Below are 15,292 nucleotides of genomic sequence, written 5' to 3'. Positions count from 1 at the left end.
AGCACCAGCAAATTCTAACAAAAGAGCCTCTAATCTCAAATCTAATGAGCTTGTGCAGCTGATGAACATGGGTCTGCACTGTGCAATGGATCCGGGCTGCATTTCTACATTATAAACTTATTTTCAGTGCCTTGAGTGATTCGATATCAAATGGCAGGCGTAACAGATAGCTTTAGAAAAGCAACAACCCTGTGCCTCAAGTTTGAGCAGAAGATAACTAAACATCTTGAGACACAATAAAATTGATTTTGTGCTCCGCATAGGAAAATGCGGTTGATTTCTCTGTTTTGTTTAGATTTTCTTGATGTGAAGTGGATTCTCCCTTTTCAGAATTAATTATTTGTCACCTGAGTGGAGGCCTGTAAAAGCATTGTGCTTCCTTTCCTCACCTGCACTTTGGGTTTTTTCTGTAGTCATCTCTTGCAGGCTTGAGTTCTGCATTCACCACTGTATAGTGAATATATGACGGTTAGCTGCTCTCCGTGTCAGGCCACAGGCTAGCCTTGGCCTCCTGTGAAAACTGCCGACAGCTGCACAGCAGCTGTGTTTGATGAGAAGGCGTGTGATAATGCAGAACTTGATGAAAGTGGAAGACACTAGAGGACTAATGAGTATTTTATTTCTAGGCTTCCAGCTCAAACAGAGCTTGGAGGAATGAGAACTATTACGGGTCTGATGTAATTTATGGTCTTTGACTAAGGTACCCAGGGATGCCCAGATCCTACCCTAAATCCATGATACTCTTTCCAGGGAGGTTTTCATAAAAAATAAATAAAAAGCAAATAAAAAGATAGTTTCTGCTAGGGGTTGGTGCCCATAGATCCAGCTTGAAGTATCTAGTGACCCTGCCTGAAGAGTGGGAATTAGGCTCATACTTAAAAGTACTGTGTCTCCTCTCCCTACTCCATCTAGCAATCAGGTGGCCACAAGAAACCAAAGTTAGGAGAGCCCCAGGGGCCCTCACCAGTGGAGAAAAAAACAGGACAGGAAAGATGGCTGTCCTTTTCCCATGGTATTAGACAAGAGACCAGTAAATAAGCCTCAGAGGAGATAAGACTCGAATGGGATCTTTAGGGTAGATTTAAAGGTAGAGGATATTCTCCCTGGAAGGATGGGGTCTTCTCACCCACACCATAGTACCCATCTTCTTCCTTCTGGCTGGTTCTTCCTCATTTATTTGGTCACTGCTTGGACAACACTGCTCTCTGAGTACGACTTTATACCTCCTACTCCAACACTGTGAACTTCCTCAGTACCGTCTACTTACACTTACCTATAAACTCAGTCGTTTACTTATCTCTCCTATGAGACTTTGAGTTTCTTTTTTCTTTTTTTTTTAAAGGATTTTATTTATTTATCTGACAGAGAGAGAAATCACAAGTAGGCAGAGAGGCGGGCAGAGAGAGAGGGGGAAGCAGGCTCCCTGCGGAGCAGAGAGCCCAATGCAGGACTTGATCCCCAGGACCCTGGAATCATGACCTGAGCCAAAGGCAGAGGCTTTAACCCACTGAGCCACCCAGGCACCCCAAGACTTTGAGTTTCTAAATGGAAGGGGCTTTGTCTTGTTTCCCTGTACCTGGCACAACTGCATGTTAAATATATGAAACTGAATGAAAGGGAATCCCAGGGAAAGGGAGCTATATAGAACAGTGATTGATGAGGACCTGGGATGGTGAGAACAACCCATCTGGCAGCTGAGGTTAGTAAGTCTAAAAGCTAGACAGATGCATTTTGTTTTCATATGATCAGAGATTGTCTTGATGGTTATAAATAAAGGAGAAATGGAATGAAAGCAAGTTTTAAGGGAAATTAGTCTCATAACAGTATATAGTAAAGATTTAAGATGAGTTAGAACAAGGTCAGAGAGAAGAGGTCAAATCAATGTACCCCAAAACTCACCCATTTTTTTTATAAAGGAAGATTACACGATGCCTTGCATAGTCAACAATTGCAACCTGCAGATAGCCTTAAAAATCCCAGGGTTATAATAATTTGCTTCCCCTTAAGCATCAGTATTATTTTGGGGCTTAATATTTATGAAACCTCAGGATACAAAACTTCATTGGAATATAGCAAATTTTGAGAAGTCATCTCTTTTAGCTTATCAACCCCAGGGAGGAATCACATAGTATCATTCATCCTGCAGTAATGAGTTAGGCATGCAGTTTTGGGCAGACTGTCTGTGTCTATTCATGTGAAAATGGCAATTTCAGAGAGAAGGGATGCATACAGCTGGAATGCCACAGTGGTGATATTTTTCAGATGGTGTTCTACAACAGTCTTGTATCTGTCCTGGCATACTGGCTAAATGAGAGCCACTTTAATTTCATGTCTTCTGAAAGTACCTAATAGCCAATGACAAGAATAATCATCACGTTACACTGGAGCTTCTCTCAAGAGGCCCCTGTCCTCTTACATAAGCCTCTCTTCTTCACAAACCAGAATTCTGGGAACACAGTTTAATTATATGTGAATTTCTTTTTATAATGGAATCTGAAATTTTACTCTATTTTCCAAAGTTGTTCTTTATCCAGAGAAATGACTAATTCCTTCTAGGTTTAGAAGTTATTTTTCTCCTTTTGATGGTTGTCTATTATACAAGTAAGAGAAGGCTTTAATTTTGCTTGCAGGTGATTATAAAACTTTAGTCTACATTCCCCTAGCTTGAACATAAAGGAGAACTGCTCTAGTCACCTGTCCTTCCGAACGCTAGAGCTGCAAGAAAGTTGATCTTTTTTAAATGTCAAAGGAGAATTCATAGGGTGGTCTAGTTAAAGATTGGAGAGTATACATATGATTTCTTTTCCTTCCTCCCTAAAACTTTCAAAGAAGGCATTAACAGAGCCTGGACAACAAGGAGTCATAAAGGTGCAAATATAAGGATAGATGAACCAAAGAGGTAGAAACTTGGAATATGGAAAGAAAATGAATGTAGTAGTGACTGATGTTGGAGCTCTGAGAAGGACAAAACACAGACAATGGACGAAGCCAAGATGCAATGTGATTGGTGTCACAAACCTCAGAGAGGCTCATGAATTGGTTTCCTCGTGCACAGTGGGGGTGAAGGTGGGGCTAACATATTGCTGAAAGCTCCATCTAACACTGGGTAAGTGTCCCTCCTCAGTCTTTGAGGAAGCCTAGAGTGCTTTCTGGAGAAGGGGAACAGATAGACAGCTTGCACTCAGCAGTCCAGACACGATACTAAAACACAGGCATTAAGTGAAAGTCTCCATACTGAACAGTGAGATTTGAAAGTCACTCAGCATGCTGTACTCCCAAAGCCCTGACAACTGGACTTATACACTCTAGTTGGGAGATTCTTCTCTCACTTTTTCTGATCTCATCAGCCCAAGAGAAAGCCCAAGAGAAAGACTAAGTACCAAGAGTTGGTGTCTCCTAATGAATAGGCGAAGTCAGGCTACCCTACAGTGGGGTCTTCAAGTTGGCAATCTCTGCAGCCCTCCTGCCACACACACACACTCCAATCATCCCTGTTTCCTTCCTCTGAAATAGGCGGGGACAACCAAGAGAACGTGTCAAAGACAAGAAAAGAAACTTAGGAGAAACAAATTTAACCCAGAGAGCAGAAGAAAGCTTCTAAAAAAGAAAAAAAAAATCAGTACCCCGAGAAAGCAGACAAAATATTACATTTATGAATTAAGGACAAGATGCTATTTTAAAAATAATAATATTCAAAGCACATAAAGAGCTCTTGGAAATTATGGTTGCAGAAATAACCTGTGAGCAAGATTTGGAGATAAAAGAATGATGATGTTTCCACAGAGATGAAAAATAGGAAAGAAAAAAAATAAAACTGTAGGATAGTCCAAAAGGCCCAATATTTGAAAAGTAGTAATTCCAGAAAGAGGAAAAAGAGAAATTTTCTAAGAAATAATTCTCAGAACAAAGACCTGAGTTTCCAGGTTGATAGAACAGACCAAGAGCCTATTACAATAAATCATAAAATCTGACACCAAGGCATGGCATTTTGAGATTTCAGAATACCAAAGACAAAAAGAAGTGTCTAAAATCTTCTAGACAGAAAAACCATTTCAAATACAAAGAACAAAGAAAACACTAGATTTTTTCAGTAATGACACTGGAAACTAGAATGCAATCAAACAGCCTTTTCAGAATTTGAAGAGAACATGATTTGCAACCCAGATCTCTCTACTCTGACTTCTGGAGAAGATGGCACAGTAGGAGGATCCTAGGCTCACACTGTCCTATGGATACACCTAAATAACACCCACATCAATGTAAATAACCCAGAAAATGACCAGAAGACCAGCAGAACAGACTTTCAACATCTAAATGTAGGAAGAGGCCACATTGAAAATGGTAGGTAGAGTGGAGATATAGTCACAAGCCAGACAGACCCACAAGACTGTCTCTGGGAGGGATGGACACTGCAAACATGGAGAAGGGAAAAGAGCAGACCCCCATAGGTGCCCCCAGACACAAGGGATTCACATAGGGGAGATGAACCCCTATAACATTTGGATTTGAAAACCAGAGGGGCTTAATTTTGTAAGTTTTTAACAGTCAGTGGAGCTTAATTAAGACCTAGAACTTTCTTTTTTTTTTTTTTTTAAGATCTTATATATTTGAGAGAGAGTGAGAGAGAAAGCATGAGAGGAGGGGGGAGGGTCAGAGGGAGGAGCAGACTTCCCGCTGAGTCTACCTCAAGAAGCCAGAAAAATCTCAAATAAACTAACCTTACAACTAAAGGAGCTAGAAAAGGAAGAATAAATAAAACCCCAAACCAGTAGAAGGAAAGAAATAATAAAGATTAGAGCAGAAATAAATGAAATAGAAACTAAAAACAAAAACAAACCAAAAAGATCCATGATGCCAGGAGTTGGTTCTTTGAAAAGATTAACAAAATTAATAAACTTTTAGGCAGACTTATAAATATAAGACTCAAAATCAGAAATGAAAGAAGAGAAATACCAACCAACATCATGGATTATTAAAGAATATTATGAAAAATTACATGGCAACAAATTGTGCAATCTAGAAGAAACGGATAAATTCCTAGAAACATATGATCTCCCAAAACTGAATCAGAAAGAAATGGAAAACTTGACAGACCAATTACTAGCAGTGAAATTGAATCAATAATTAAAAACTCCCCAAAAACAAAAGTCCAGGACCAGATGGCTTCACATGTAAATTTTACCAAACATTTAAAGAATCATTAATACCTATTCTCAAACTATTCCAAAAAATAGTAGAGAAAGGAAAACTTCCAAATTCATTCTGTGATGCCAGCATTACCCTGATATCAAAACCAGACAGTGACACTACAATGAAAGAGAATAAAAGAGACTATAAGCCAATATCACTGAAGAACACAGATGCAAAATTCCTCAACAACACATTAACATATTGAATCCACCAATATATTAAAAAAAAAATCATTCACCAAAATCAAGTGAGATTATAAGCTTCTGCACAGCAAAGGGAATAATCAAAGAAACAAAATGACCACCTACTGATTGGGAGGAGATATTTGCAAGTAATATATTTGACAAAGGGTTAATATCCAAAATATATAAAGAATATATAAACTGTATAAAACTCAACACCAAAAGAATAAATAATCCAATTAAAAATGGGCAGAAGATAAGAACAGATATTCCTCCAAAGAAGGCATATAGGTGGCCAACAGACACATGAGGAGATGGTCAACTCACTAACCATCAGTGAAATGAAAATCAAAATTAGACTGAGATATCACCTCACTCCTGTCATGACTAAAATGAAAAACACAAGAAACAAGCGTTGGTGAGAATGTGGAGGAAAAGAAACCCTCGTGCACTGTTGGTGGAAATGCAAACTGGTGCAGTCACTGTGGAAACCAGTATGGAGGTTCCTTAAAAAATTAAAAATGGAATTACCATAAGATGCAGTAATTCCACTCCTGGGTATTTAACCAAGGAATATGAAAACACTAGTTTTAGAAGATATATGCATCCCTGTGATTATTGCAGTATTACTTATAATAGCCAAAATATGAAGCCCAAGTATCCATTGATAGGTGAGTGGATAAAGAAGTGTACACATATACACATATACATACATATATACACACAGTGGAATATTATTCAGCCATAAAGAAGAATGAAATCTTGCCATTTGCAGCAACATGGATGGATCTGGAGAGCATAATGCTAAGTGAAATGTCAATAAGAGAAAGACAAATGCCATATGAGTTCACTCATGTGGAATTTATAAAATAAAAAAGACAAATTACAGGCTCTTTTTTTAAAAGATTTTATTTGAGAGAGAGATAGGGAGAGAGAGCACAAGTGGGGAGGTGAGGGAGAAGCAGGCTCCCTGCTGAGCAGGAGCCCCATGTGGGGTTCGATTCCAGGACCCGAGATCATGACCTGAGCTGAAGGCTGTCCCTTAACTGACTGAGCCACCCAGGTGCCCCCAAATCACAGACTCTTAACTATAGAGAAAAAAACTCATGGTTACCAGAGGGGAAGTGAGTGGGGGGGGATAGGTGAAATAGGTGAAGGAGATTTAGAGTACACTTATGATGATGAGTACTGAGTACTGCATAGAATTATTGAATCACTGCATTATACACCTGAAAATAATATACCACTGTACATTAATTATACAGGAATTTAAAAAAATAAAGCTCTTTATCCCCCATAAACTACCAATAAAGTAGAATAAAATAAAAGTATCTCTCTTTTTTTTAAAGGTTTTATTTATTTGTCAGAGAAAGAGACAGAGAGCACAAACAGGGGGAGAGGCAGGCAGAGGGAGAAGCAGGCTCCCCCCCCCAGCAAGGGGCCCGAAGTGGGACTCGATCCCAGGACCCTGAGATCATGACCTGAGCCGAAGGAAGATGCTTAACTGACTGAGCCACCCAGGTGTCCCAAAAGTATCTTTTTAATATGAAGTATCTCAAAATTTTGAACCCTGTATCAAAACCTAATGATGTACTATATGCTAGATAATTGAACATAATAATAAAAAAAAAGAACCAGCATAAAAAAAAGCTATTAAGTTCGTTCATTTATCTAAAAAAAAAAAAAAATGCCTCTCATGGTGCACCCCTTCCTATGAAACAATTAGAGGTTCTTTTTCACCAAAACAAAGAGAAAATGAAATCCAGCTTAAAAGGGAGTTTGGGGAGAATCAGCATTAGAGAGAGGCTAAAGAAATTTTCCCTTAATGATAGTAAAGGAAGATTTTGGGTGATTGAATTAGTATTAGAATTGGAAGTATGTAACAGGAAAAAAGTGGCTTAAACACAAAAGGGTTTATTACATCTTATGAAAGAGCTTGGTGGGGATGCCTGGGTGGCTCAGTGGGTTAAGCCTCTGCCTTCGGCTCAGGTCATGATCTCAGAGTCCTGGGATTGAGCCCCACATCGGGCTCTCTACTCAGCAGGGAGCCTGCTCCCCCCCCCCACCACCCTGCCCACCTCTCTGCCTACTTGTGATCTCTCTCTCTGTGTCAAATAAATAAATAAATACATCTTTAAAAAAAGAGAGAGAGAAAGGAAGAAAGAGCTTGGTGGTGACAGCCTAAGGACCTGACAGCTCTACAGATTTATCATAGACCTCCTGCCTTTTTCACATATTAAGTACGTCCTCATGTTTGCCTCGTGGTGTGCAAGATGGTTGCTGGAATTCCAGCTATCATGTGTGTATTCCAACCAGGATAGAAGAATGGGGAAAGACCAAAGACTTGCTTCCCAAGTTGAATCCATTCTTTCAAATAGTTTTTCTCTAAGTTCCTTATAATATTTCCTTATATATACTCTTGACCTGAACTTTTCATAGTGGGAAGTTAATAGATAAATTTTAAAACTGAAGAATAAAATGATAGCAATTTAAGCATATTATATACAGACATGAGGATAAATACTCAAATTAACACTTGTTGAAAGCATTCCCTCTTTGAAAGAGGAATGGGGCATGATATGGAGGTGGGGGAGTAGGAGCTCCTATTTGTTAAAATAAACTTTGTAGAATTATTTGATTTTTAAAATTATATGGGTACATAGCCTTGATTTAAAAAACTTAAAACTGACTGAACACCGTAGGTGTTCTCAAACTAAATACATCAGCTCACACAAAAACATTTTTTCCACTGATGGTTTGGTCAAGATAGGTAAGATGTTTTTCTTAAGTCACAAATTTATGTACAATTTTTACTCAGACTATGAAAGAATATAGACAGCTCCCAGTTTCTCCTTTAGATTCACATTTATACGTTTATAAAACCAAGTCTTCTGGGTCTTTAGAGCATGTTGGTAAGCAGCAATTCTCCTAACTTTTCATTTCACTACACCAGAAAATCTTTGTGACCGATGGTTGAAGATCTGTTTCTCGAGGCAAGAAACACGCCGTGGTTAAATGTTGTCTCTCTTGTTCAAGGCAAGGGCCGACCAAGCCGGAAGTCCTGTTGATTCAGTGGCCTGGAAAGCGATCAAGTCGCCGAGTCCAGAGACACAACAGCTTCTCCCCTAAGAGCCCTCAGTTTAGTGCCTGCGGTCCAGGTAATGAAGCTTTGTCATTTTTCTCCTTCCAAACTGACTCAATTTGTATTTTCATGTTGACATATTTTTTAAACAAGTTGTTCCATATGTTTTAAGCAAGTAAAACAGCAGTAGTAATGGAATGGTTTTCCTATACCAGATAAGTTTGAAACCACGTGGCAAAGAGCCTACGGTATTAAGAACAGGGTGATGATCCTCCCCGTTGTTTCCGGCAGAATCCCACAGCAGCATCCAGCAGTGCACAGAGGAATGATGGGTAGGGCAGAAAGCAGCTCATTCGCCTCCTGCACGAGGATTTGAGACCTGTAGAAGTCCCCATCAGTTTCAAGAAAGGAGGCACCCTTTAGTTTGTACCCGAATTTGCTCCAGATCCCCCAAAGCCTACCTAAACATATGTAAAGTCCATCTCAGGAAAAGGATCTTTATTTCCTTTCATGATGGGATTAAAGTCATAGCTGGCATTTTTGAAGCATGAAATATATTATGACATTTATTGGCCTAAAACCTTAATATTTTAGGTTGTTTTAATTGTGCCATTTTAATAATTACTCTAATGATCCCTTTGAAATACACAAATTCATGTTGCAAAGCATCAGTAATTTCTGTAAAGCATATGTATGCATGCATATGTGTATGTATATGAGTGTGCATATATATAAATATCACTTGAACATATTGTTTTGATACAAATCAGTCTTCAAATATCTGATATTTCAATAAACCAAAGTACTAACTATAGTCCATATTTACACAGACTGTACTTGAAAGATTTCAAAGTGCCTTCTTGAACACTGTCTTTTTTCATTCTAATACCTTATAAGATAGATGTTAGTATCTTTATTTCCCCAGAAGGGAAGCAATTTGTCCAAGGTCATCTGGTTTATTAGTCTATTTTTACAGGGAGACAACCACAAAGGCTCAGTGATTAGCACTGCAAATATTTGTCTTTTTTCGCTCATGGGTCTGTGGTTGATGGTGATTTGGGTGACCTCAGCTGGATGCGTGCTCCCCAGGTGAAAGTAGGGTTCAGCTTCGCTTCTCATGTAGCCTGCTGGGATCAGTGCCTCCTTGGAGAGGAGTTTCTACTCTTGGTGGGTGTCAGAAGCACAAACAGCCAGGCCACGTCACACGGCTCACTTGAAACCACTGTGTGCATCTTACCTGCTAACTCTCCAGTGGCCAAATGAGCCCCATGCTGGACCCAGTAGCAGTGGGGAGGGACATCTACTCCACCTGTCATGGTAAGAGGTGCTGCGGGGTGGAGAGGCAACAACTTTATGCATAGAATTCTATCCCAGGAAGAAAGGGGAAGTTCGTGAGCACTAATACAGCCTACTGTGTGTTGTTAGGAAATGACAATACTAGGCTCCTAGGTCAAAATATAGATTGTTCTTCATGCATTAGCCCTTTAGAAAACAGAGCAAAACCCAAAACATCCTTCTAAGGAATTTTGATGTGTCAGCCACCTTAAATTCTTCTAAGAACAAGCCAGGATGGAAATGGTGTTGACTGATTTGTAAGTTAAAAAGTAAACATAAATTTTGTTCATACAGTTACAATGTTTTCTGTTATAAAGCACCCTTCTTCTGATTTTTTTTTTCTTATATCCACTTCTATGTGACTGTGCTCCTGCTTAGTTTCGCCTGCTAATTTATGTGATGGGCTTTGCAAGGAGTTTCACCCAAGAATGCAGAGAGAGCAAGAAGTGCATTCTAATGTAAAGTACGACCTCTTTATAATTTGGTCTTCTCTTCCAAACATTCAAAGCTAAAACAAGGTTTTACAGTTTGAATTCAATCAATATTTCAATTCAATCAATATTCAATTCAATATTTCCCATCGAGAAATATTCAGTAATATTTCAGCAAATGCCTATGAAATCATTTTTGAGCCAAGCTGCCATAAGGACCCACAAGGAGGCCAGGATGTCTGTGCAGGGGCTCAGACCACAACTCTTCCCTTTGCACCCTTGAATAATCTCCAGGTCGTGAGTTCAAGCCCCACCCTGGGTATAGAGCTTACTTGAAAAACCAAGAATAAAATAAAAAAGACTTAAAAAATTTTTTTAATTAAAAAGGTAATTACAGCAACAATAGTAGCAAGAAGACTTGGTGCTAGATACAGACGTGTGTTTGTGTGTATGTTCACACAGACGTACCTATGCACATCTGTCACGTGTATGCATGTATATATGTGTGCATGTGTGTGTATATACACACGTGTGTGTTTTGATTGAATCCTCACAATAACGATGTGGCCACTGATACTATTGCCATTTTAAAAATCAGGAAGCTGAGGTCAGGGGAGTCCAGTCATCTGAGCAAGATCAGCAGCTTCCAGATCCTGCACTCCTGACTGCTGTGCCATGACCACAGCGCCCACGCTTATTCTGGTTAGGCCCTACGAAAGGAGACGCCAGCTACCTTGCTGTGGTCAGATCTCTTACTTCCCTGGCTCCTGCCACTGTCACGGACGTCAGCTTAGAATTATCGACGGATGCGTTCCGTTTTCTCAAAAGAAAAACCAGCCATCTCATGGAGTGGTAAAAATGGCTCAGCAGGATCTGTTCCTCGACGATCAAAGGCCAGTGCAGGCAATGACGTCAAAGGCACAGACTTGCGAAAATGAACCCATGGGGGCATGCGGATCTATGGAAAACAGTAACTCAGAAAGCACTCGTGTGAATGCAGTTCTTAAGAAGGTGGTGACTAGTCAGTGACACTGTGTGCTTCCTTCCAGGTCAAAGGAAAGTTCTGAAATGCCCAAACATTCCCTCTGTTTAATACATTGTCCTCATGGTTTCCCCCTCAAGGCTTGTTAGAAGAAGATAACCAGTGGATGACCCAGATCAATAGACTCCAGAAATTAATTGATCGACTGGAAAAGAAGGTAAGTGTTTCCTTTTCTTTCTTCTCCCTCTCACTTTTCAGTATGTTCTGACCCGTTTTCCTCACGGCATTAATACATCCATGGCTGCCCCATGGATAGAATAACAGCCAGGAGTCCTGTGATGCTACAAATGGCTGCCTGGTAGTTATCTGGGCGTTTCTGTTAAGGCAAATACAGAAGCTCATGTTAATTCTCAGTTCCTCACCCCTACCCCTGGTTAGAGTTAAGACAGGATGTAGAGGGGCGCCTGGGTGGCTCAGTCGGTTAAGCATCTGCCTTCAGCTCCCGTCATGATCCCAGGGTCCTGGGATGGAGTCCCGCATGGGTTCCCTGCTCTGCAGGGAGCCTGCTTCCCCCTCTCCCTCTGCCCCTCCTCCCATGCTCCTGTGCATGCACACATAGTTTCTCTTTCTCTCTTTCTAATAAATTAGTAAATCTTTTAAAAAATTTAAAAAAAAAAAAAAGGATGTAGAGTTGCAAGTTAAATAAATGCACTGCACTGCCTGCCTCTTAGGTTACCGGTGCTGTAGGTAGCAGTGCACCTGAATGATGCAGACGGCTGCTTGTAGGGACGGCCTGGCCCGCGTCCTGGGAGTGTTTTGGAGTGATTCAGGGAAGTAGTTGTGTAAGATACTAGAAGGTGAAATTACATTCGCAACTTCTGTAAATTAGCCTGCTAACTGATGAATTTTGGCACTGGAACTACCCAGTGAGCAACCAAGTAGGGATGTGACAAGTTTTTCAGATATATATTTTATGTTTCCAGTTATTTCTGTTGACTAATTCACTTAGTACCTGCAGTCCTAATATTGTACTGGTGTTCGCTTTGATGGAAGAGGCAGGTTTCATCAGTAAGAATATGTGTTTTCTGGTCATGCCAGGCGCCAAAGGAAGAAATGTTTATGTTTGAGACAGTTACAGACTTTGAAGAACCCACAGCCTACCTGTAAAATTAAACATTATTAGGATAGCACAGAACCAGCTTCATAGTTAATGCTCAGTCAACTCTTGCGGACTGACTGAGAGGTGCCAAAGGAGTAGAACAGATGCTGATTACAATCTACCTGATGCTTCTTGAGGGAAAGATCACTGCGAACTAGGGTGCTTGGCAAGGACCTAGTGTGGCTGGAGGGGCTTGAGTTGGGCTTTAAACGATAACAATTAGGGATTTTTGTTTGCAAGCAATAGAAATCACCTCTGTAATCAATTTTTTTTCTGGAAGGATATGAGAGGGCTCACAGAATCAACAGAAAGTATAGAAACTGGGATTCAGGAAAAGTCAGGAGACACAGTAACTCTGGAGATCTAAGTGAGAAATGCTCAGTGGTCTCTCAGGCTACCTCTACTGGAATAAGTGAGTTCCGACCATCTCTAGTCTGTTGACATTATGCTCAAGGTTCCACTTTCCAGGTGGTAGAATCTGGTTGGTCTTGTTAGGGTCCCAGGCTGATTACTTGGATAAGGGAGGGAAGAACATTTTGATTAACAGTCCTAGAGCACTGTACTGAAAGGAGAGGAGAGAATTTACTGAAAGGAAAATGTATTGTCATTAAAATTGGAGCAAATACTAGTCTGCTAACAAACCAATGAACAAATAGATATTTGCTATGGAAAAGTAAATTTTTAGTAAAAAGAGAGCACCTAGAGAGGACATTAGGTAAGGGTGACAGCATGAGTAAATCCTAAGTAGGCCAGCCTGGTTAGATTCTTTCCTTTAGGAAAGATTGTGTGGATGGATAGGGACCATATTACGGATGGTGTTCAATAACAGAGTAAAGGATTTGAACTTGTTTTGGAGACAACAGGAGGCATTTATTATTTTTCAACAGGTAAGTGACATAACCCAGAAAGATCTTTTAGTTAGAAAATTGGACAGCAGGCGCCTGGGTGGCTCAATGGGTTAAAGCCTCTGCCTTTGGCTCAGGTCATGGTCTCAGGGTCCTGGGATCGAGCCCCGCATCGGGCTCTCTGCTCAGCAGGGAGCCTGCTTCCTCCCTCTCTCTCTGCCTACTTGTGATCTCTCTGTCAAATAAATAAATAAAATCTTAAAAAAAAAAAAAAGAAAGAAAAGAAAATTGGACAGCAAGAATACAAATTGAATTCAAACAAGAACTCAGAACCACCAAAGCCAGCTCAAGCAATGACATTAAGGAGCAAGTTGCAGATCTGAGCCCACTTGGATCAGGTATGGCAGAGATGGGCCTGTAATATATGACCGAAAAGGGGCGCCTGGGTGGCTCAGTCATTAAGCATCTGCCTTTGGCTCAGGTCATGGTCTCAGGGTCCTGGAATCAAACCCCACATTGGGCTCCCTGCTCAAGAGGAAGCCTACTTCTCCCTCTCCCACTCCCCAGGCTTGTGTTCCCTCTCTCGCTGTTTCATTCTCTGTCAAATAAATAAATAAATAAAAATCTTAAAATATATATATATGTCATATATATATATGACTGAAATATATGTGTGTGTGTGTGTATGTATGTGTGTGTGTGTATGTGTATATATATGACTGAAAAGAAAATGGCAGTTTTGAAAGACTTGAGTGAAATTAACAGGATCATTGAATGGGTTTGATGGGTAAAGGACAGGGGAATCTCAGACAGGATTCTGAGAATTTGAGTCTGAATGCCTTAGTCAATTGTATCATTAACAGAAAGGAAGAGGCAAGTGAGGGATAATGGGTGAGGTGAGGTGAATTTGTTGATTAGGTATGTTAATTTCAAGATCCACTAGGACACAGGCAAAAATGTTCAGTTAGATGTTACTAAGCAAGAAGCCAGGCCAACAGTTTAAGGTCTCAAGAGCCATCTCCACAAAGATGAAACTCCATGTCCTGAGTTGAGGAGGATCTCTGAGAAGGAGATTCTGTACAAGGAACCAGGTCCAGAGGAAGAAACCCAGGAGAGTTCTAGTCCCTCTGCTGCCATATCACCATTTGTTACATTAATGTTGACCACTTACTGGGCAAATAACCTAAACTTAGAGCTGCTGCAATTCAAATTTCTTCCTAATTTTATCAATTGTTATGTGAGCTAAGATTAAACATAATCATAGGGAAAATGGTGGCTATGAAAACTTGCTTTCCAATCATGGAAGATGGAAATGCATGACCTTTATTTGGAAAACAAACCTTGTTAAAACATAAAGAGTCCATTGTTGCATAATTTCAGATTCATTTAAAGAACATAAATTTCTCCTTTTAAAATAGATTTGAAGTTCTTGGCAAACTTCTCTTTATTTGGTGTCTTAACTTTATAGAGCTATTTTTAAAGGAATAACTTTAACTTAGGTCATGCCTTTTTTTTCCAACTTTAAATCAAAGTATTATCACATCTCTTTCTTTCCTAGACTTTTTCTGCCTCCCTTCCTATGAAAGGGTTTCATTTTGAGGACAGAGTCTGAGAGGTTTGCTGAAAGTATGATGTGATGGTCTTGGGCATTGGGTCCCAGCTGTGTGGGGCTCAGCATGGTCTGTCTTAATGAATGGAGAGGCAGTGCAACGTCTGTGTCCTTCTACAACTTATTCTGTATTGTGAATTGGGCTTTTAGAGGAAAAACTACCTAATTGCCAAACAGTAGCTAAGTGCATGTCATTTCATAGTTGACTCTCTTGTCTCTTGCAATTATTGGCACCGGATTTGATCTCCGCATTAGAAGGACATGTTCCTGCAGGGGAGCACCTGTTATCTTTTCTTGCAGTTAGTATGATAAATCCTTCCTGCACAATAAGCCGAGCCAAGTACCATTCATGTGGGGGAGGGGGAATAATCCTTGAAATTTCTACAGTTTCCATCAGGCATTCTTTCTTCCCATGTCAGCCCCTGTGAGGATTTATGGGGATATATTGAGATTATATTTTCTGTTGTCCTTGAGCTC

General features: G+C 40.1%; 1 protein-coding gene across 1 annotated transcript in view; it reads left to right on the top strand.

Moving 5' to 3' along the window:
• NECAB1 (N-terminal EF-hand calcium binding protein 1) overlaps positions 1-15,292 on the top strand; it is a 187,207-nt gene that overhangs the window by 136,795 nt on the left and 35,120 nt on the right. Inside the window, exons 7-8 of the mRNA XM_080802579.1 lie at positions 8,409-8,530; positions 11,343-11,419. Of these exons, the coding sequence (XP_080658705.1) occupies positions 8,409-8,530; positions 11,343-11,419 (199 nt within the window). The remainder of the gene's footprint in view (positions 1-8,408; positions 8,531-11,342; positions 11,420-15,292) is intronic.

This window comes from Martes martes (genome assembly GCF_963455335.1).
Source record: "Martes martes genome assembly, chromosome: 4".
NCBI lineage: Eukaryota > Metazoa > Chordata > Mammalia > Carnivora > Mustelidae > Martes > Martes martes.
This window is presented reverse-complemented; position numbering and strand designations above follow the sequence as displayed.